The sequence below is a fragment of the Bos mutus genome, chromosome X (genome assembly GCF_027580195.1).
Source record: "Bos mutus isolate GX-2022 chromosome X, NWIPB_WYAK_1.1, whole genome shotgun sequence".
Lineage (NCBI taxonomy): Eukaryota > Metazoa > Chordata > Mammalia > Artiodactyla > Bovidae > Bos > Bos mutus.
The window spans coordinates 10,346,670-10,371,580 of NC_091646.1; the positions used below are offsets into that span (position 1 = coordinate 10,346,670).

At 41.6% G+C, this 24,911-nt stretch overlaps 1 protein-coding gene across 1 annotated transcript in view; it reads right to left on the bottom strand.

Moving 5' to 3' along the window:
- The window catches only part of AFF2 (ALF transcription elongation factor 2), a 539,484-nt gene that overhangs the window by 107,036 nt on the left and 407,537 nt on the right, over nt 1-24,911 (bottom strand). The window contains 1 exon segment of the mRNA XM_070365748.1: nt 19,605-19,701. Coding sequence (XP_070221849.1) covers nt 19,605-19,701 — 97 coding nt within the window.

Consider the following 24,911-nt stretch of genomic DNA (forward strand, 5'->3'; position numbering starts at 1 on the left):
TTCCCACCCTCTCCCTCTCCCACAGAGTCCATAAGACTGTTCCATACATCAGTGTCACTTTTGCTGTCTCACACACAGGGTTATTATTATCATCTTTCTAAATTCCATATATGTGTTAGTATACTGTATTGGTATTTTTCCTTCTGGCTTACTTCACTCTGTATAATAGGCTCCAGTTTCATCCACCTCATTAGAACTGATTCAAATGTATTCTTTTTAATGGCTGAGTAATACTCCATTGTGTATATGTACCACAGCTTTCTTATCCATTCATCTGCTGATGGACATCTAGGTTGCTTCCATGTCCTGGCTATTATAAACAGTGCTACGATGAACATTGGGGTACACGTGTCTCTTTCCCTTCTGGTTTCCTCAGTGTGTATGCCCAGCAGTGGGATTGCTGGATCATAAGGCAGTTCTATTTCCAGTTTTTAAGGAATCTCACACTGTTCTCCATAGTGGCTGTACTAGTTTGCATTCCACCAACAGTGTAAGAGGGTTCCCTTTCCTCCACACCCTCTCCAGCATTTATTATTTGTAGACTTTTGGATTGCAGCCATTCTGACTGGTGTGAAATGGTACCTCATAGTGGTTTTGATTTGCATTTCTCTGATAATGAGTGATGTTGAGCATCTTTTCATGTGTTTGTTAGCCATCTGTATGTCTTCTTTGGAGAAATGTCTATTTAGTTCTTTGGCCCATTTTTTGATTGGGTCATTTATTTTCTGGAGTTGAGCTGTAGGAGTTGCTTGTATATTTTGAGATTAGTTGTTTGTCAGTTTGCTTCATTTGCTATTATTTTCTCCATTCTGAAGGCCTTGCTGATAGTTTAGGAGTTTTATAGTTTTCTGGTCTTTCCATTTTGAGTTTATTTTTGTGTATGGTGTTAGAAAGTTAGATTTTAAATCCCTTACACTAAAGGAGCTTTATTGTGATTGACTTAGAGATAAGAGATAAGTATTCATATAATTGGCCATTCCCAATACTTCAGAGGGGCTTCCCAGGTGACTCAGTTGGTAAAGAATCTGCCTGCAATGAAGGAGACAGATGCCAGTTTAATCCCTGGGTCAGGAAGATCCCCTGAAGGAGTAAATGGCAACCCACTCTAGTATTCTTGCCTGGAAAATCCCATGGACAGAGGAGTCTGGCAGGCCACAGTCCATGGAGTCACAAAGACTCAGACATGACTAAGTGACCCAGCATGCAGGCACACACACCATATTTCAGAAATATCCTCCTCCTCCACATATACCTGCTTGGCTTATGACAGGATGGGGAGGGAAGCACAGAGGGAATGGTCATGGGTACCTCTGGGGATTTTTAGATCTAGGATGGGAAACTCTATACCCTGTATTGCTCCAGCCACCTGGCTGCACCTGCTTGGTGATAGAAAGGCCAAAGTACCCATTTCTAAAATCATTTTTATTAGTAGATACCACAAAAAGGCAAGAGCTGACAGACAGCTCCGATCAATTTCCTTCCATGGAACCTTTAAGAAAACACACACCAAATCATCGAAATGAGGAAATCTCTGGGCCTCTCGGCCTGCGTCCCTTAGACATGGAGCCTGGTCCCACTTTATTGCTGAACCCATTGATCTGTGTACAGTCCATTTATCATTCATGAAAAGAGCTAGTGATCTTCACAGTATATTAGAAGAAACAACTCAGATCATCTGTCAACAGCCCTCTTATTTCTGTTTCCCTCTCCACAGGGATTGCATCTCCTTCGATTCTTCTGGAATTAAAATGTTGCTAAGCAACACAGCTGGGGGTGCTGATGGCAGAATGGCTACAGTCTATCAAACTGTTTAAGCACCTGGAGGGTTTTAGTGATGATTTTTTTCATACTTCTGTAGCATAATTGTGTAATCAGAATCAAACTTGTACTCCCCCAGATTCTTTTAGACTGTAGAAATAACATTCAGAATGGTAAGCGTTGAAGCAGTGGTTCGCCAACCTCGAGGTTCTTCAGACCCTTTTAAAAGGTATACACTTGGAGACCTTTATATTTGTGAACCCTGGAGTGGGTGATGGCTAAGAGATGAAGAGAATACTGTTACAAATTCGAAGGCAGAAGCAACCATGTGTAACAGAGACAATTTATAATCTAACATTGGATTGACATTCCGAGTGACCAGTGCATAAGCATTTGGAAACTTTCAATCCAATCAACAACCCAATGCACTTGGAAGCAATTTGTTTGAAATCGATGAAATATTTCCTCAGTTTAGACATTATTGTTGGAAATCCAAGTCCTTTTCTTCCATTAAGTCTCAGATTCTATTGTTAGATAAATATCCATTAATATTTGGGTACTTTTTCTTCCCTGGTGGCTCAGAGGGTAAAGAATCTGCCTGCAATGCAGGAGACCCAGGTTTAATCCCTGGGTCAGGAAGATCTCTTGGAGAAGGAAATGGCAACCCATTCCAGTATTCTTGCTGGAGAATTCCATGGACAGAGGAGTCTGGTGGCTACAGTCCATGGGGTTGCAAAGAGTCAGACATGACTGAGTGACAAACACTTTCACTTTTCACTTTGGCTTGATAGGCAAAAGTTATTTTCTCACCATCTGTGCCTGAGGTTGAATTTTCACAAATGGTGGAATCACAAGAAAGTGAGGGAATGAGGTAACAGGTGAAAATGAGGAAACAAGGACAGTGTCTGGCTGGCCCATCATCTCTTACAAGTGTTTAAGATATGAATGCCTATCTCTGAGCAATCCCTTAAAGGGTGCTGAAAGGAAGAACCAGTGTCTGGCAAGGAGTAGGGGCAAGACCTTGACTATCACTACAGAATGTAGCCAGGCTGCATACCCACGTCTGCCTTCTCTACCACCTTTTCTCCCCCACTCCCAGCTTGTGGAATAAGACATGGCAGTGGGCTGAAGAGAAGCCATTGTGGGAATCACATGAATCTACTTTTCCAAATCCCTTAAAATCCAAACTAATCTGTTCCTGAAGAAGAAAGGTTACCATGAAATAATGGGCATGGGGTTCCAGTGGTTTTCCTTTTTTATTACTATTATTTTGGCTGTGCCACGGGGCATTCAGGATCTTAGTTCCCTGACCTGGGATGGAACCCGTGCTCCCTGCAGTGGACTGTCAGGGAAGTCCCTGTGGTTTCCTTTTAAAGCAAGCTGGATGTGATGGGCTGAGCATGCCACTGGCAGGAGATGGGAAGGAGAAAAATCAAAGTGACATTGCTTAACCTAGCTTTGATTCAGTGACATGCTTTTGAAAATGTCCTCTCTTCTCTGTGCATCAGGACTTTCAATTAGACCCAGTTATTTCCCTCTGATCAGGAGGTACATAATCATGTTCAAGGCCAGTCTCTTTCAAACATATGTCTTTTTATACAGCCATTATAGGAAAATAACTTCATTCAAATTAATTTTTTCTGGGTTGCTTGGCTATTGATGGAAAATATCTATGCTCAGAGGTTTTCTTTTTTTTCCCCTTTAGTATTTAACCCAAGATCATTTCAGAGTCCCCACAGCTCTAGTCAGATGCTCTCCTGTCATCCTCCCATGTGCTCATCTCCAAACGATATGGTTGCAGGGAATGTCTTCCAGGCACGAGAAACAGCTCATCATTTGTGTTCTCCACTTTCACTGTATTTTGACTTTGTTTTATATATAATATAAGGAATTCTTAAGAGACTACAAAGAAAAATTAAGTGAATTATTTGTGTGCAAAATATACATTAATACTTTAGGGCAAATAAAAATACTTTAAGGGAAAATAATTAAGTCTACAAAATATACAAGGAGAAAATTCCTCTTTTGAAATCTTGGGACAGGAAAAGACGAGGGAAGTCAAAGTGAAATGATACAGCGTTAAGTCAGTGAGCATTAAGAGGATTACATATTGGGATTACAGCTAATTTTGAGTTTAAAAACATACATTAAAGTAATTTAAACTGATTGGAAAATGGAGGTTAGATAGTTAACACTTACGCTGCTTTAATTTGTAATGTCTATATGCTTTTTAAAACCTATATTCTACTTATTTGCTGTCATGTTTCCCCAACATGATACTTATCTTTCCATCAAGGAAGTTCTAGCCTAAGATAGGATGATAAATTAAGATGTTAAAAACCATAGTCCAATATGGTGCAATGAGAGGCAATGAGCTATATGTGGAAAGAATGCTGTGCTAGAAATCCACAAACCTGGGTTCTATTACCAGGTTTGCCATTTCCTAATCATGACATTTCCATCATCATGACATTGGTGACGCAGTTAACACCAGTGAACCTCAGTTTCCTCATTTTAAAAATGAAGACCATCATTCCTGCCCTGTCTACACCAAGAGTGGTTGTGAGTAGCCAACATCAATGACAGTGTTCTAGAAAACACAGCATACTAAGCAAAAAGGTGCATCTTGATTGTGACTGCATTCCACATGGGAATTGGTATTGGTGCATACATTTTTATTTTAACTAACTGAATTTTTAATTGTTGATTTACAATGTTGTCTTAGTTTCAGGTGGACAGTAAAGTGGTTCAGATATATATTATTTTCAGATATTTTTTCATTATAGTTTATTACAGGATATTGCATAGAGTTCCCTGTGCTACACAGCAGGTCCTTGTTTTTTACCTATTTTATATCCAGCAGTGTGTATCTGTTCATCTCGAACTCCTTATTTATTCCTCCCACAGATTCCTATATTTTTTACAGCCAGAGAGTTGATAGGCTTTCTGACCACTGACCAGGTTGCAGTATCAAATCTACGCAGTTAATCCAACTAGGATTATAGAAGCCATTCTGCTCCTCTCTCCATATCAGTAGTAGTTCTGGGCTGAACAGAATGCTTCTGTCTGCAAAGTCCTACTTGAGAAAGACTTTGATGTGTTTAGATCCTGCCAGACCTAGCCCAGCAGGAGAGAGGGCCCTCTACCTTCATACAGGCCTCCGAACCTCGGCTGAGGTTTGTGTTGGTGGTAGAGAGGTCAAGACACTTGAGATGCTGTGGAGGCACAAGTGCATGCCACTCTCCTCACTCTCTCTTCCCCTACAAGGAAGCCTAGGAAGCATCATTCTTTTCTGGGTGACCCCTCCTTTAGCTGTCCCTCCTCTCATGGGCTTCCCTGGCAGCTCAGTTGGTAAAGAATCCACCTGCAATGCAGGAGACCCCAGTTCAATTCCTGGGTCAGGAAGATCTGCTGGAGAAGGGATAGGCTACCCACTCCAGTATTCTTGGGCTTCCCTGGTGGCTCAGCTGGTGAGCTCAGCTGGTAAAGAATCCATCTGTAATGAGGGAGACCTGGGTTCTATCCCTGGGTTGGGAAGATCTCCTGGAGAAGGGAAAGGCTACCCACTCCAGGATTCTGGCCCGGAGATTTCCATGGACTGTATAGTCCATGGGGTCGCAAACAGTCAGTCATGGCTGAGCAACGTTCACTTCCTTTCCTTTCATACCTTACTCCATCAGGAAGGCTCTTTGCTTTTGCACTAACATTTGACCCTGAGGTTGGGAAGCTCCAGGGATGAACTTCCTCCATGATATAGGAGCTCAAGAAATTATATTCCCAGGGAGAAGAAGTTGTCTCCTTCCAAGGAGTGCTCATGACCTAATTCTTCCATCATTACCAGTGTTGTACTCTTGGCGGTATCCTGCTAAGCAGCAAATTTATTTCCTCAGGAGGAATGATGTGGCTAAGGACATGCTTAAGTTGCTCCCTCATTAAATCTAACTTCCTAAAAAGAACGGCCTTGTCTCTCTGTGAGGTAGAGAATCCTTTTGCTGCACCAAAGCTGAAGTGACTCAAGGACCACTCTGAATTACATGAACCATCAAATGTAGTTCTCATGAAAAAACAGAGAAAATGAAAGAAAAAGGAAGGAAGGAAGGTGGCTCTCTATTGAGTCCCATCCTCCTGTGTAGACAGAACATCATATTTCTTTAGGGAGACAAATCTACCTAGAAAGCACTTAGGAAATTTTGCTAGTCATCTGCTATATACTGATTGAACTTTGTCAAAATTCTTTGGTAAGGTAATCCTGCCCTAGTTATTAATATCATGCTGTGTTATTCTAGTTCAATAGACATGTATATTATAGTCACAAAAATATTTAGAGGATCTTTTGGGGCTTTTAAGAAGCATGAGCTGAATATTTATATCCAGACTTATGCCATTATACCCGCTGAGACTGACAGAAAACAAACTCAGTGCAGTATGTTTCCTGTTCGTCAAAAGTAAGCACGCAGAAGGCCTAGAGCGATTGAAGCCATGGATTCATTTTGCAAGGCTACAGAGTTGGGGACTGCTTATCTTCTTAATCAATAACCATACTGTCAGTGAAGCATAAAATGTGATTCTATTACTATTGCTCTACATGCCTTTTACATTCCCTGTTTATATGTTTGTTTTTTGTTACTAGGAGATACACCCAAGTTGCGTCTATATATTACATTTCTTGATTAAAAAATGAAAAGTCAACCATTCAGATAATTTCAAATAACTAGATATTATACTTCATGGAAAAAAAGAGACGAGCAGTCAACTGCATTGGTTTTCTGTTTCTATGTTTTATCTTTAACTTTTCATGGGGCTGCTCTGCGAGACCTAGCCATACTTTTATCTAATGGCATGTGTTGGTAAATTGAATTGATTGCCTAAGTTCAAAAGAGAAACTCCTCTATGAACAAATGAACTCACCATTAGGGTATTCAGATGGTTAAAAATCAATACCTACAGAATTGTTTTTTTTTTTTTTATTAGAAGTTTTTTTTTAATTTTTTAAATTTTTTTATTTTTTAAATTTCAGGTATAAATCAATTAAAGAGACATATCCTGAGAGCACTTGCCCAAATATAAAAATGATTTGCTTAATTACAGCATTTAAATAGAGTTCACTGGAATGAGTGAAACAGCAAGAGGCTTATATCATATCCTATAGGCTGAGTTATCAGCTGGCAGCATGCACACACAGCCAGGATTGCAGCTGAAGAGGAGAAAATGGCACTCAGCATTTCACAACACCTGGATGCCTGCCTGAATTTCTGACACTACACCCAGGTATGGCAACACATCTTCCCTAGCTTTGGGGTATCAGGCTACTCCCATTTTAATTTAATCCATTAAAAAAGCTTTTAATTATTTGTTTACTTTTGGCTTGCTGGGTCTTCACTGCTTTGCAGGCCTTCTCTAGTTGCAATGAGTGGGGGCTACTCTCTAGTTATGGTGCTCGAGCTTCTCACTTCAGTGGCTTCTCTTGTGGAGCACACACCCTAGGCACTCAGGCTTCAAAACTTGCAGTTCCCAGGGTCTAGAACCCAGGCTCAGTAGTTGTGGCTCATGGGATTATTTGCTCTGCAGCATGTGCAATCCTCCTGGACCAGGGATTGAACCTGTGTCTCTCCTGCATTGGCAGGAGAAATCATTGTTTTTGATGCATATATAAGGCAGGCCTGTGCTGGACATGATGGGTGCAGGATTTGAATTTTGACAGGCAGATACTGGAAGAAATTTGCTTCAGGTGTCTGGCACCTAATAGCCACTCAATAAACACAGACTGGGTTAAATATCTGGGTCTGACTGTGGAGTCTGAGAGCCTGACTGCTCTGGGTATGAGACAGTGCCGGTAGGTAACCAGCTCTGTGCAGAGGAGAAAAGAGCAAAAGCTGGGCTCCAGGATCACATGTTTCTGGATCCATCCTGCAGCTGCCCACGAGGCTTGACTTCACACCCCAGTGAAGAGGGAGTGCAGAGCAGACTGGACATGGTACATGTCCATTCCTTCTTCACTCTTCCTGCAACTATAGCCTCACTGGAGACCTCTTATTTCTCATCAGGACAATAGCTCTGGCCTCTTCTTTGGGCCACTGGTCTCCCTATTGTTACCCCATTGTATGCTCCCTTTTGATCATGAATCCTTCATGGCTTCCCAAGTCTCATTGAATTCTTGATCATCTTCACCCTCTCATGACCGTGCCAACACCAGTTGAATAAAGGCCTCGTAGTGGGTCCTACCTGTCCTTACATGTGTATTTCACCAACAGGGCAACCTGCAGGAGTTTTTTTTGAGCATCTTGTCCAAAGATGATATGATAACAGAATTTAGAAGTGCCAGCATTCCATGAAAGCTTGCTCCCTCCAGGCTAGCTCTTTTGCTGGATATAAAACCCTTCAGTAAGATTCACTTGTCAACTGGAAATTTTGTTTATAACTCAAGTTTTGGTATATTGTAACTTCATGAAAAATGCACTATCTTTGGTGAAGAAGCACATTTCACTCCTGAGTCATCTATTCACACTAATTATTCTCTAAGTGGAGTAACACACGAGGCAGAGCATCTCAGTGTTGGCTTCTTTATTCTCCATATTAGAAGGGCCAAGGTAAGTGGCATTTGATTACTCTGTTCTCCTGAGGTTTGTGGATTTGAAAATTCAATTTTCTTTCCCCTAGCCAATCGAAGCCCTCTCGCCCTGATACTAAGGAGGCCCCCCTCACAAAATGGCCTGTGTCCTTTGCTGGGAGACAATCAAGACCTAATAGAGGCTCTCTTCTTACTATGTGTGGGACCAGGGAAATGGGAAGCATATTTTTAGTGTATAGAGGTACTCAATAATATGTTTTCCAAAACCTACATGGGAGTGAGTACTGATGATGCATTTTCAGTACTAGCATACTAGCCTGTTCAGGGTTTCTGTCCCTTTAGAGTGTGTTCTTTTTGTTTATTATAAATTTATTCATTTTAATTGGAGGCTAATTACTTTACAATATTTATTCTACTCTGGGCAAGATGCTACAGCCATTTTTATTATCAATCTATATTATAAAACCCAGTAATGTTTCCACTCGAGTTTCTCCTTTATTCTCATACTACGACCACACTCACAATACTCTGACACCAGACGTGTGTGGGATCATCCCATACCAAGTACATTTCTGCAACGCCAGCTGGGTATTATACCATGTAACTCAATTCTGACACTGTCTACCTGGAGAATCACATACAGCCAGTTAAGGGCTCAGTCTCATGAGACTGCCTCCCCCTGCCTCAGATACCAGTTGCCAGCCCAAGTTGTCACCTGTGCTTCTGACCAATTGGCTTAGACACCAGAGGTTCCAATGGCCCCCTCTTTGGGTTTGATTAATTTGCTAGAGTGGCTCAGAGAACACAGGGAAACAGTGACTTATGCTTACCAGTTCATTAAAGGATATGGCAAAGGATACAAATGAACAGAGAGATGAAGAGAGACATAGGGTGAAGTCTAGGAGGATCCCACAGGTAGGAGCTTCTGTCCCTCCGGCACTGGGGCATGTCACACTTCATGTACATGGATGTGTTCATCCACCTGGAAAGTCTCTGAACCCCACTGTTGTTGTTTAGTTGCTCCGTTGTGTTAGAGTCTTTGTGACCCCATGGACTGTAGCCCACCAGGTTCCTCTGTCCATGGGATTACCCCAGCAAGAATACTGGAATGGGTTGTGATTTCCTCCACCAGAGGATCTTCCAAATCCAGGGATTGAACCCATGTCTCTTATATCTCCTGCACTGCAGGTGGATTCTTTACCCCTGAGCCACAGGGAAGCCCTCTGAATCCCACACTATTGGGATTTTTTGTAGGCTCCCTTACATAGACATGAGTGACTTCTGACTCTGTTTCTAGCCCCTCTCCCCTCTGTAGAGAATGGAAGGGTAGGGCTGGAAATTCCAAGCTTCCAATCATGGCTTGGCCTCTTTGGTGACCACAGTCCAGGAGCCCACACAATCATCTCATTAGAATAAAAGACGTCCCTATCACCCAGAGAGCAAATATTAGAACAAAAGATGCTCTTATTGGTCTTACTACTTAAGAAACTAAAAGGAATTCAGGGGAACCTGGGGCAGAGACCACTATGTATTAATATATTTTCTATTACCTCACAGTACAACTGACTTCTCCATGCCTCAGTGTCCTTGTTGGCTGGAATAAGGACTCTCCATGACCATTTTAAGGTCTGGTATGCTATATTTTAATATACAAAACTATTCTATTCCAATATATACACACACACACATACACATACATGTATGATTCAGGGATAAATATGGAATCTCTGTTATGGAGTTCACCTCTATTAGCAAGAAATAAGATCTATCAGCAAATTTATAAATGTTTATATCTAATGTTTCAGAGATTCCTGGGAACTCCTTCATGACACATAGGCTACACCATGCCATACATTTTGGAAAGGCCTGCTGTCCTTACCTGCCCATCCCCTTGAATTTTGAATCCTTAACCTGGGATTGATAGCTAATCTCAAATTTGGATACATGTTCTGTGTGTTTACAATGCTTATGCTCTTTGCTCTTGCTAAATAAATAGAAAAAAATAAATACACCTGCTTAAGAAGAAGACAGATTCTGCTTTCCATTCACGACAAGGTGCTTGGGTGTTTTCAGCCCGCCTGCTAGATTTTCCAGCAGATGGCATATATTTGGGGGGACAGAATAAACCATTCCTAGGCCCTAAACCAAAGCCCCAGTACACTTTTCCAAGCCAGCAGCTAAATTTCAAAATCTTACATTGTCAGTGTGACCAAAAGTTTTATTACTGGAGGCATTCATACCACTCTAATAGATGCTAGGACCACCAAAAATTAGGTACACATGGTACACTGCCTGGGGGTTGTTAGCTGATGACTAAGACCGAACATTCAGGCTCCAGCCATGGATTCAGGACCCAGCTGGGGCAATGAAGGGGCCTAAGGAAAAGAGCCGGAGAAGGCAATGGCACCCCACTCCAGTACTCTTGCCTAGAAAATCCCATGGATGGAGGAGCCTGGTAGGCTGTAGTCCATGGGGTCGCTGAGTCGGACACGACTGAATGACTTCACTTTCACTCTTCACTTCCATGCACTGGAGAAAGAAATGGCAACCCACTCCAGTATTCTTGCCTGGAGAATCCCAAGGACAGGGAAGCCTGGTGGGCTGCCGTCTATGGGGTCGCGCAGAGTCGGACACGACTGAAGCGACTTAGGAAAAAAAAAAAGGAAAAGAGCAAGCTTGGACCAAACAGAGTGAAGGTGAGAGTAGTGAGAGGACCAGCGCGACCCAGCCGCTTCCTTCAGGCCAGCCCAGCCCAGCCACTTCCTTCCTAGCCCAGCCTAGGCAGTGACGAGAGTAACATGGTGCTGTTCCTTCCAGCACTTTGACTCACACAGACTTCATGATCCTCAGCTTCGTGGAGGTGGCTGTTACTCCCCTCCCGCCCTCTCTACAGAGGCAGATATGTGTCATGTGTTCTTTGTGGACAAAAGGCTGTGGTCATTCATGTCCTACAGGAGAGTTATTGTTTCTGAAACAACAGACTGTACCCATTTTTGTTTCCACTTGGACCTTGGGATAAGCAGTACATCCTTACCAATGTCTGATGTACAGTCATGGTGAGAAAACGTTCAGCTAAGCAAAACAGCCATTGGGTTTGCCATGGAAATGCTCATAGATGGACAATTCATACGTGGTCGTGGACATTAGTCAGGATTGGGTCATCAGTGGTGATGGACACAACATGTGTGAAAATGTGCTCCTCTGCATCTCTGAGTGTTCAAAGCATTGTATGGCGATTACAATAAAAAAGACAATCTATGGAGATTACAAGTCAAAATATTTCATACTTAATGTAGAAGACCTAATTACAATGAAAAAATTCAGCAGGTTTCTAAACAGTCACAGACTTGCCTGCAGCATATTAAAAATCACATCATACAAGCCCTAAGCAGTTTCTTATTAATCTAGTCTCTATGCTAATACAGCCAAATGGGAAACACAATCTTGGGAATATGAAGGCCAATGTTATTCTATTAACCTTATATGTTATCCTATTTACTTTCCTGTCTTTAATGAATAAATTAAAATATCTTCTCATTCTCTAATTGCTGGAGAGTTAAGAGTATGACAACGTATGGATTTTATTCTGCTACCTTCTGCAGCCTGAACAGCCTGAATGTCCTCATTCTGCGTGGGATTTCAATGAAAGGCAATGACAGATAAACTGTTTACATTAAAAGACTATCAAAGTTATTTTGCACCTGGTTTCCTCCTAATCCATCTGCTGTTTCTATAGCTCTGACAGGCTGATCTTTCTTGCTGTGGATGCCACATAGATGTCATTATGGAAGAGGCCTTCCCCAGCCTTTCTGCATATAACAAAGTAAATGGAAATGCAGAGAAATCTTGGGGAGGTAACAACTTGTTCAGCATGATAAGGGAAGAACTGTGGCTAAAAAATCGGAACCATTACAGCAGGGTAGAGTATCTGTTGTCACAATGAATGAATTCACTATAGCACGTCAGGGGCCAGCTGAGAGAGGCAGTAAAATGTATGCCCTCTGCCCTTTCCATTAGCAAACTTTAATCAGAAAAGCAGGCCAGAATTTCTCTTGGTCCCTAGGTTTGGAAAGTTCAGTATACATCACAGGTGCAAGGAATGCATCTCAAATCTCCCAGAATGTTCAGGTTTTCTGCTCCCATGTAAATCACTTCATGTGCAATTATCAAATAACAGTGGGCTTCACAGGTGGTGATTCCCTGGTGGCTCAGATGGTAAAGAGTCTGCCTGCAATTCAGGAGACCTGGGTTCAACTTCTGGGACAGGAAGATCTCCTGGAGAAGGAAATGGCAACACACTCCAGTAATCTTGCCTGGAAAATCCCATGGATGGAGGAGCCTGGCAGGCTATGGTCCATGAGGTCGCAAAAAGTCAGACATGACTGAGCGACTTCACTTTCACTTCCCAGGTGGTACTAGTGGTAAAGAATTTGCCCACCAATGCAGGAGACCTAAGAGATGTGGGTTTGATCTCTGGGTCGGGAAGATCACCTGGAGAAGGGAATGGCTATCCACTCCAGTATTCTTGCCTGGGAAATCCCAAGGACAGAGTCCACGGGGCCGCAGAGAGTCAGACACAACTGACACAACATTCATGCATCAAATAGCAACCTACTCAGTGAAAGGGCCCCACCATAAGAACAGAAACTAACAAACAAAAACAAACCCAGTATAACACCCACACTGGTGTCAAGAAACTGGATTAAAAACAAGCTGTTTTGTGTCTGTGAGGTAATTAGTGATCTTCAGATAAAAAGTAAAATTATGAAGTGGAGGAGAAGAGCTTCAGGACAATATTTTTCTGTAAATGGTAACAGGCTTGAGGTGCAGCTCTGTTATTAGCATCTGTTGAAAAGTCCACACATCCCCAGTTACATGCTTTGAATTGAGTACCACATTTCTAAGGGCAATCCCTAGGCGGAAAAAGAAAGAAGATTGGTTTAAATAAAATTGGGTACATCGGAGCTACTTACAATAATGTGTCCAGACACAACTCATTAGAATGTCTTTGTGCTCAAAGCAAATTGAAATTGTTCAGTTCCGTTTTTAAAGCACCAACACACCACTCCAAGCTTTACCTAGAGTCCTTTAGCTGAGACTGCCACTAATTGAACATTTCCACCATAGTACCCATTTTCTGAATTTCTAACTGGGTTAAATGAACTCACCTAAGGTTTCAGTCTCATTCACATTAATCATTAAGATGGTATTAATATTAAAATTCTCTAAAGGTTGTTTCTAACAATACCTATTTCTTTTATGGCTTTTATAATGCTAAACTCTGATGCTGCTAATGTCAATCGGAGATGATTAGGTCACCAGAGAGCCATGCCCAGATATAACTTGGCATCAAAACCCAAGTATCACAGACTACCCTACTGCCAGAGTTTAACAGACATTACATGCTTCGAGCTGCATAAATCAAGCATCAGGATAACATTCAAGGAAACATCAAGAAGGTATTTACCCACTTCTATGAATATGTACCAGAGGGGGCTCTGGAGTTTGGACACGACACATGCTAGAAGCCTTTGGAATTGATCAAGTTGTGGATAGCTTAAAACTTTAAAAACAGCAATTTTAATAAACCTCTCCGTACAATTTATTTGTTAAAAAAATATTTGTGACTGATTAGGTGGCTTATATTGAAAGAGAAGCACTGGGTCTATATCTTTAGATCTTTTATTGAACTGCAAACACAGCATCAATAACTGCTTCTCAGCTGTAAATGAAAATTGATTCAAGGTTTAACCCCTCATTTAATCCCAAGAAATAGAAGAAGGAAAATGGACCAAAAGGAAAACTGCAGGTTCAGTGGTATGAGGGATGAGGGTGTGCAGAAAACCCCACTCCTACACTTGCAGGAAGCCGCCCTACTGGGCTGTGCTACTCTCAAGCCAAACCCCAGGGGGCTCATCACAGTGTCACTGCCCACCCTCCATGACTGGCTGGAAAATGGCAACCCAGTAAGTGTTGGATGGGGAAGGCCATTGCTGGGTTTTATATTTATGATGCCAAGAGTGGCAGCTGAGAAGGAAAAATACAGTCAGCTAGGTAATGGACATACGGAGCCCTCCCATCCCAACCATGTTACTTTTTAAAACTTTTATTGAAATATCAGTTCAATTCAGTTCAGTCACTCAGTCGTGTCCAACTCTTTGTGACCCCATGAACCGAAGCACATCATCATTGATTTACAAAATATATATGTATCTATAACTGAATCACTCTGCTATACACCCAACCATATTATTGATAGCTGACTTCAAAAACAAAACAGAACTCATTGCAACATGTATGTTCATGCAGACTAAATTCAAAACACTGCATCCAGTTCAAGCATTGTTCTTGAACATTCTAATGTCCAATGCCAACTTGAAGTTATTATTTATTTCCCATTCATAGGAAGCCCCTGAGAGAAAACCAGGATGACTACAGCTTCACAGTAAACCCTACAGTCTTTCTCTAGGGCACAGCGAGAACTCAGAAAGAGAAATAAGAACTGGTATGACTCAACTCTGCACCCATGTTAGTCCTTTGAAGAAAAGCTCTGTTTTAGACATAATTTTCCTGGAGGACTTTGGGCAGTGTCATTGGCAACCTGGCCTTTCTTCCTGGGATATCTGGGTTAAAACTCGTCGGGGCTCAGAGGGGAGGAAGAGTCATCCATACCCAATAGATGTTTTTGGGTGCAGTTAGGACATTCAACGCAGTTCCTAATAGATCCCACTGAATGCTAAGGCCAAAATGAAGGGCAAGATCTATTTACCAATGGACCCCTAAGAAGGGGCTTCCAACTCATGTTTAAAAGGGCCATAAGGAAGGACAACGACCAATTTGTGTAGCGATTGTGTTTTTCAAAGCATTTTCTTATACACAATCTTCATCTTGTCCTCAGAGTTAGATGAGACTGGTTATTCCAGTTTATTAGTGAGATTAAAGCCCAGGCTGCTCTAGTCGAAAAACCATGCTCTTTTAAAACTATTTTTTTTTAATTTGTGTTAATTACAGCAAAGTGATTCGGATATATATATATTCTTTTTCAGACTCTTTTCCACTATAGGTTATTACAAGATACTGAATAGAGTTTCCTGTGCTATACAGTAGGTACTTGTTATTTGTCTATTTTATACCTAGTAGTGTGTATCTGCTAATCCCAAGCTCCTAATTTATCCCTCCCCAATCCTGTTCCCTTTAGTAACTATAAATTTGCAAAAAGCTATGCTCCCAATGACTACATTTACAATTCCTCATGGCAAGGTGCACACAGCTAATATGTGTTAGGAAAAGACAGATCTTTTCATTCAAGTTTGCCACAAACTGACTCTTTTCCAGATAGTTAATTCAGCAACTCTCTTTCACCTTCAATTCCTCGCAAGAAAAGAGAAAGTAACGTATCTATTCTTTCAAATATGAGACACTTTAGATCATTAGTAGTAATAGTAACAGATGATGATGATGTAAAGGGTGAGTACTAAGTGCTAACCATAATTTCACATGATTTGGCCTGTATTAATTCACTTACTCATTGAACCTTCACTATGATCCAATGAAGAAGGAGCTATTGTTACCTCGATTACCTCCATTTTATAGATACTTAGGTCTTTATCCCAAGATCACCAGACAAGTGACAGAGCTAGGATTCAAGCCTGTCAGACTACACACCTATGCTCTTGCTCACTCTCCTCCATGAGGCCACCTGTGTTCACCTGTGGACTCAGTTGCCTCCCAAACTGTCCCAACCAAGACAGTGAAGTGCAGTGGGGAATGTGGAGAGAGTATGCAAACTTTTAACAAATATTTTCAGGGTACAATCACCAGGGCTTTTAAACTGAAACCATGTGCATATATGATCATGCATCTCTGACTTTAAAGAGTCACCAGAAGGTAAAATATCTTGTAAAAAATATATTTATATTCCTGGGTCTCCATAGCTGAGCATTTGGCATCTTTAATTTGTATGTATGTATGAAGATCTTCCCCTTAAGGCTTCCTGCTGTATTTCCCTGTTTGCAGGAGTAATACTTAGCATTTAAACATATCCTAATGGTTCTATTGGTGTCTGTGCAGAGGACCCACTCAGAACAGCCAATACTGCCATGGAGGGTGCCCGTAGAGGGGCAGGGAGAGGGCACAGCGTTCTGATTAGGAGAGAACTTGGAATGAAAGGTCAAATTAGAAGCTGACACATCTTGAACCCATGCTTCCTCTTCATACAAGCATTTACAATGCATTCTTTCGGGATTCTTTATATCACAAACCATAGCATATGGTCTTAGGAGCTTTAGGGAAAAGATTCATGTATACTCACCAAATCTGGGCAATTTGGGTCTCCTTAGGTGAGCACAGGTGCAATGATTATGAATGAGATGATCTGAAGAAGTCTCCAGAAAGCTAAAGGCTTTTTTTTTTTAGTTTAACTATGTGTGTCTGAATGTAGTTACTGGGTTCTGAGAAAGTTTCTATGCATAATGCCGGCTCAAACCCATGGAGTGGTCTGATCCCTAGGACACGTCATTTATCGCACCTGTGCATTTGTTTGGATGCTTTCCCTCCAACCATCCTGCCCAAAATAGAATGATTCTGCAATTCCACAGCTCGGACTGGAGGCCCAAATCTACCACTAACATTTGCCATGAGGTTTGAGTAAGACCAACCACCTAACTTAATGTCTGGCACAGATCAGTGGGAGTGCTCAGAACTTCTAATGTTGCTGGAAATGTGATGGGCTCAATTAAAAGATGAGGGAATAGTACCATATGACCTATGTGGTGCCATGTTATCTCATTGGAAAAGAAAATGATTTTGGTTGTTCCTCAGTAAGTTAAACATAAATTACCATATGATTCAACAATTCCACTTCTAGGGGGGAACGACTGAAAGAATTGAGAGATTCAATTCAAAAGAACTGAAAACAGGTGTTCAACAAGAACATATACACCAAGGCTCACGGCAACTCTATTTCTGATAGCCAAAAGGTGGAGCCCAGTGTCCATCACTTGAGGAATGGATGAACAAAAGGCAGCAGAATAGTATTTAGCCATAAAAAATGAAAGTATTGATCCAGGCCACAACATGGATGCACCTAAAATACACAATGCTGAGTGAAATAAGCCAGACACAAAAGGTCATGTATTGTATGATTTCATTCAAATGAAAAAGGCAAATCCACGGAGACAGAAAGTAGACTAGTGGTTGTCAAGGGCTGGGAGGTAGGGGAGCTGGGGAGTAGCAGCTCAGTGTATGATTTCCTTGTGGGGTGACAAAAATATTTTAGAACTGGTGTTGGATCCACAAGCTTGTGAATGGACTCAATGCCACTGAATTTTAGACTTTAAAATAGTGGATTTTATGTTATTTGGGTTTTACCACAATGACAAAAAAAGGAAAATGATGTTAACCCATGCATTTTTGAAAAAGAATATTTGGTCCCAGAAAGCCAGAACTCATCAAAACTTGGTGTCACAGCGCCTGCCTTCTACCACAGGAGCATTGTCTCCTGACCTTGAGCCTTCGGGCTTCGTAACTAGTCCTCAGACTATAAGGAGGGTTCATTTGCAAATGTTTATGACTTTATGCCCACTTCTTGCTAGACTCAGTTAGAGGGAATAAGTTGTTATTTTGCCTTACTTTAGATATCCCAGGTCGACTCCCTCTTCGAATGAGAACCTCTGTTGGGGAAGGCATGACCAGGCCAAGGGCAGTGTGCCATGGAGCACCACAAACTCACCAGCAGGGATTACCTGAGGGTCAAGGCACTGACACACACACCTGAAACATCTTAAACCCCTAAAGGATTCAGGACAACTGACCTAATGCCACTTCTTCAGATAAATACAGAAAACAATAACTCGAGAAGCCAAAAGAGCAGACTGCACTTGCATAATCACATGAAGAAGTCAACCTCCAAACTCTACTTTCGCTTACTGTTGATGACTTGCTGGAAGTGGGTTCATTAAAAAGTCATGTTGCATCTGTCAAAATCAATGACCTAGGATTTTTTTGGAGGGGTTATTTGCCATTATAATGTTCTGGTCACTGGCATATTAAACACTGAAAGCAGGAGTGGCACACACGGGAATGTAAGTGTGCATTTTCCATTTGCTCTGGAGCCCAAGTAGGAAAGGGATTGCTTGCATTCAGGAAACATACCACAAGCTCCTGGGAGACAAAGGTGCTTGGTCTTTATAAAGCATCAAAGTTACAAAGGTGCAATTTTTACATATTATCCAAAATACAAGCCGAATAAAGTGGAGAAAATAAGGGAGAGGGGAATTTTGGCCACCTAACATTGAAGATGTACTCAATTTTAAAATTATACTAAATGGTAAGCATTCTCGTGGGGTCAACAATTATAGATGAGAATGGAGTCGGTGAGCCTTGGAGAGTTTTTCCTAAGGTTTTCTTTGCAGGCTCCTCACAAAATATTTAGTGAATGTGGAATTCTGTACTGGTTAACTACCTTGAAATACTAGCGCTTGAGCATGCCTTGAAACACCCTGGTTTCAGTTTTATAAACTCAGCAGACTTCACTATAGAAAGAACATGATTAGGTCTTAGCTTTTTTTTTTTTTTCCTAAGGTAACTGTTCTGTGTTTATTTGAGATTCTTGGGACACCCAGGAGGACCCCACAGGCGAGACAGGTTTCTGTCCTAAAGGACACACATGAGCATCACTGATACTACACACTCCACTGCCATTCTCATGATTCATATATGACACCTGACCTTTTTAAATCAACAGGTCTGGGCTCATTGGAAATGCTGCAAACACACATTCTTGCCGTCTAATTTGGTGTTAAGTCCTGTAAATATTAATGATGCAAAATGGAAGAAATCAGGGTAGCAACAACTTTTTGCCAAATGTCTTTTGCCTAAAGGCTCATGTGGGTAGTCACATTTATACTCTAAGGAATGGATGAGTCTGGGTGCTAAGTCTTGGCTGGAGTCACTATGGGAAAGTTACACTGCACTCAAGACCATACTTAGCCCAGGATAGGGAAAGACGATCTGTACTGCTTTTGATGACCAGTAGGTGTATATGGTGAGGAGGGAGCAAAGGCAGGGGTGAAAGCAGTGAATTTTAAGAGCTCAGCATCTCTTCACTGAAAGTGTGAGCTGAGTTGACCTGGTCCAGAACACTCTGCCTGCCCTTGCTTGTTTCCCTTGCTCCAAAGCCCAGTGATGAAGCAGCAGGTAGGCTTGTGGATGGCAAAACCATTCCAGTTCCTTCAGCTCCCTCCCTGCCGGTCCAGAATGAGCCCTATGCTGTTCCTACCTGGTAGAGCTCAGTGGCAGTGCACTGAGTGGTCAAGGTCTTCATGGGCTCAAGGTCATCTTCATCACTGCTCAGCTTCAAGTCATCTTCAAGCATCCTACAAAAAAAAAAAAAACCAGTGGCACTGACGTTAGAAAGCGTCTTTTCTAAATCATCCTCAGATACATCTTGAGACGAGGATAAAATATTGATGCTCCAATCTGACAGGTGCAATTCTGTCAAAGGTGCAGAGGGAACCAAGATTCTTTCAGCTAATTAGATATTTGAGCTCTTATATTTATGTCTGACTCTGCACACATCCTCCCTTTCTACCTTCCCCTAAATCAAGGGAAAAAAAGGACTATTTCAGCATCTCCAGAGATGACTGGAGTCTATATATTTTTACTACTGAAAGCGTAATAAATGTACTGATCAATCATTGTGGAGGCAGAATGTGGTGGTGGATCTCTACAAGAAAAGATGCTTTGAGTCTCCCATGAAAGAACAGGGGCATGAGGGCAGCCCCTGGCTGGAGAGGCTGTTGTTGGAGCCTGCTGGGGCTCTATGGATGACCGAGGCAAAAGGCCCAGTGAACTTCCGTTGCCTTCCAGTGCCCTCTGCACTGTGGCAGCTCGGTGGCCACAAAATAGCTGGGTGAGAAATGGCTCGTCATTAACCTTTTGATATATGACCGATCTCTTCCTGTAAAATTTGATCCCAGAGACGTAAGCCCACGATATGTATAAGAAATCTTTCTCTCCTAAGGCAAGGTACCTGAAAAATATGAGTGGTCAGAATTTGGGTGATGAACTAGCACTTTCAAAATTGTTTATCGAGCAGGCAGAGCCTTTCTGTTTCTACAGGGATATTAATTCCAGTGCCACCCGCTTTCTAACTCCAAACTTGAGCTACACCATGAAGAGTGACTTACTGTCTTAGAATTCCAGTTACACTCTTTTCAAAGCCCAACTGGTGTTACTATTTTTATTTCTTAAACACAAGTTTTGACCTCATCCCCAGGCTTCAAGTGGAGCCAGCCCCAGCTTCGCTGGACTGATTACTAGTTTCTGAGCATACTTGGCTCTTTCTTGCTTTCAGACTCAGCATCAGGCTCCACTCCCTGGCTAGAAGTCCCTTCTTCAACTCTGAAAGTTCTATTTTTTCCTAGACAGCTCAGTCAGATCCCACCTCCTTCACAAAAGCTTCTGAGAAAGAATCTCCATCTCAGAAAGAATCCTCTTTCCCTCTCCCCCCTGCCAGCTCTGGCTGATCCCAGCACTGGCTGTCCACTGAGCACCCCCCAGTCCGCAGGTCCCATGTACACAGGTGTGGCAACTTATCCACCTCAGCCTTCCACACAATGTCTTCCCAGAAATGATGTAGCCCACCAGCCTCATTTTGCAGACAAGCAAAGAAAAGTTCAGGGAAGCCAAGTGTTTTGTTCAAGGTCACACAGCTAATTAGTGCTACAGCCCATCCTAAAACTCCCATCTCCTGATTCCCACTTGTGTGCATTTTCCAGAAGGGAAGCTGGAAGGCAAAAAGCAACTTCTAATTTGATAACTAGGAGAGCACATTATTTTGGAGGTTATGTCCAAATGTTAGAAAGGGATTCAGGTCACAGTGTGTTTCAGAAAATCTCCAACGAAAGTCCAGTTCCTCCAGGTTTGTGCTCAATAACCTAAGACCAGAATGTGTTCACTGAAACTGGAAGATGGATATAAAGGATGATTCGTGGGAAAGATAGTTGTTAGAGTTGGTTTCAGATGAGTGAAATTTGCAGGATTTATGACTGTCCTTCAAGAGACTAGTGGATGTTTGGAAGATTTTAGAGAAGTAGACAAAATGTATGTTACCATTTCTTTTGAAGTTGCAGGTTTATGACTGAACAAATAATTCTTTACAACCCACTGTGGTAAATGAAGACTGTATCATTCTCATAAGGAATAGAACTCAAACATTTAAAAACGACCTGTGATGGGCTTCATTTTCTGTGTGTGTGTTCCGGTAGGCAACGTCTATGTGTTAGTTTACATGTAAGGGTTCAGCAAAATAAATGATAAATGTTTAAATGATTCTAACCCTTTAGAGAGTCTATTTCTGTGTCAGGGAAGGTGCTAAGTATTTGATTGTTGTTATTGTTTAGTCGCTCAGTTGTGTCTGACTCTTTGCAACCCCATGGACTGTAGCCCACCAGGCTCCTCTGTCCATGGGATTCTCCAGGCAAGAATACTGGAGTGGGTTGCCATGTCATTCTCCAATGGAATCTTCCCGACTTAGGGATCGAACCCATGTCTTCTGCATTGGTAGGCAGATTCTTTACCACTGAGCCACCAGGGAAGCCCTAACTATTTGACTAGCAGCATGTAATTTGGATCTTATGAGGGAAGTTCTCAAAATAATAATTAGCCCCATTTTCAGGTGGAAATTATTAGCCCCTCCTGGAAAGTGGGGCTACAGTGAGGTCTAGAGAGGTTAAGGAACCTGCTCACGGTCACACAGCTCATAAATCATGGCGGCAAACACAGAACCCAGACCATCTCCAGCCATAACATCTCCAGCCAGAGTATGTAATGTTTTCTTAGAGGATGTAACTTACAAAGGGAAGAATAAGAAAGAAAATCAACAGCAACAACAATCCCACAAAACAAAACTGATGTGGAATCAAAATGTTGAATTCAACTGCAGGTTAATTATAAACTCTGATACAATTGGCAAGTCATTTACATCTCTGTACCTCATCTATGTCCCTCATCAGTTAAATGGGATAATATTAATAATTAAACTCCTTGCAGGGTGGTGGCAGTGAGCATAACATGAAGCAATGTATGAGGAATGAAAACATAAAGCAATGCAGTTAGTTTGGAAATAAATTGCCAGTTAGAAATAACTGTTACCAAATCATCACAAGCAAAGTCTTAGTGAGACTTTGTTTCTCTCATCTCATTTTGCCAACCAAACCAAAGTTTGCTGTGGTGACTCAGGAAATGTCTCAGGGGTCTCTAAGATCCAGAAATGGGCTCATGATCTTTAAGCTACTCTCCTTCAGTTAGAACCAGGGCATGGAGAGCAGAACTCAGCACTGATTCGACTCTCCAATCAACTTGATAAGATCTTAACATGGAAATGAAAGGCCCTCCAGTGAACAGTTCTAGAAATAGTCGGCCAATCTGTATAATGATTGACATTAAACACTTCCCGTGCAATAAGCTTGGTGTGGAGCTGGTTGTTAATAAAATAAAGGACAGTCTGATGCATAGATTCAAGTCCTGGCAAACACAAGTCAAGGAAATGACTAGAAAGGCAAATGATCATGAGTTATCTCTGGAGGTGTTAAGCATTCATTTCATCCCACTCCTTCCCTGATCTATTAAGCTTTATTATTGAATCTACATGTACTTGTTTGCATTTCCATCTCGAACTAATGCTGAACATTACTCTAGGGAAAGTGGAGGATTATTGAAAGATTTGGGATTTAATTATTATAGCAGCACCATTCATGCCCATTGCAGTTCAGGTGGTCTCAGCAGAAAAATGGTAATCTCTTTTCATGAGATTATAGTTCCAGAGACAGATTCAGCACACACTGGAGAGCCCCATATGTGAACAGACCACACTGAGGTGAATGTCTGCCCACGTGTGTGGTCATCAACAATGACAACAACAGTTGTTCTCCCATTTCTCAATTACAGTAAATCCCTACATAGAAGCCTTCAAGTTGTGAACTTTCAAAGATGTGAACTTGCCCCTGTATGCCAGCTGTTTGACTATACTATTGTACTTTTCCAGGTACTATTCTGTAAGATTAAAAAATGTTTTCTTTATGTTTTGTGTGTTTGTTTTTAAGTATTATTTGTGTGAAAAGTGAAAGTGAAAGTTGCTCAGTTATGTCCGACTCTGCGACCTCATGGACTGTAGCCCGTGGAATTCTCCAGGGCAGAATACTGGAGTGAGTAGCCTGTCCCTTTTCTAGGGGATCTTACCAACCCAGGGATCGAACCCATGTCTGCCTCATTGCAGGTGGATTCTTTACCAGTTGAGCCACATGGGACAGTTTTGTAAACCTACTGCAGTACAGTACTGTACAGTTGATCATTTTAGTTGGGTACCTAGGCTAACTTTGTCAGACTTACAAATAAATTGGACTTATGAACACACTCTCAGAACAGGGGGACTTGCTGTAGATGAAAACAGAACAAATCAGTGATCCTTTGTGACTTCAGATGTTTTTTTTCAGGATCTAGTGCTTCACGGGGTCTGCCTTTGTGTGAAAATTCTGTTTTCATTTTATCTATGACATCATTTCTTGAGTATTAAGAAATAAAATAATTCATTAGATTGTGTCAACAAAAACAAGTCCTGGTCTAGAAAAGCTTAGATGCTGAAGGTTGGGACAGATGAGATGGGATGAACAAAAAGAAGACTTGGGAGGCCTTGGAGGAGGAAGGAAGAGCCATGTTCAGGGTCTTCTCTGTTCCTAATTCTCTGGGCCTTGAGCGGATCCTGGTGGCCTCAGAGGGCTCTTGGCACCAGGAAACCCTAGGACACTATGGTGTGACAGGCCTCATATTACTTGCAACTGTAACATCTGTTGTCTAGAAACCTTGCCACTTCACAGAGTGGAATGCTCAGGTGATTTTGAAGTGGAAAAAACAGAGAGCTTGAAACATTATTCCAGAAGGTTCCATGAAAATGAAGCCTTTAGTTGTGGCAGCTTGAGTCTCAGAGCAAGGGCTTAAGAGTCAGACACATCTGAGTTCAAATACTGGATTTTCTAATGGGTTTGTAGTCTTGAACTAGTTAATAAAACTCTTGGAATCTAAATTTTCTCACATGTTAAAATGAGCAATAATAATACCTATTTTGGAGAATTTTTGGAAGGATTTCAAAAATAAAGCTTATACAAATTGCCTTGGAGTCAATACAGGTGGCTTTTGCTTTCATCTTGGCTATTATTACTATTGTTGCTATTAGTACCTGAGCAATGGTGCTGTAAACATTTGAATAATACCAAGAAAGTTCTGATGGTAACCCAAAGACTGGCAAAGGCATCAGCTAGCAGGCATCATTGGAAGCCCTTGACCAGGTGAGGAGAGGTTCAAAGATCCTTAAGGAGTCTGGGAAGTTTCAGGGTTTGGATTTATTCTTCTACAATGTTCTAAACACGTCATGGCTGTTTTGGGTTTCCTGAAATCCTCCAGAGTGACTAAGATCCCCTGGAGAATTAGAAGGCCAGTTGCAAGAGGAAATACCTAGGTAGTTCCAAGTGAGAGTTAAAAAAAAAAAAAAAAAAAAAGGCCTGTCTTTGATTACCTGCTCCTATATCTG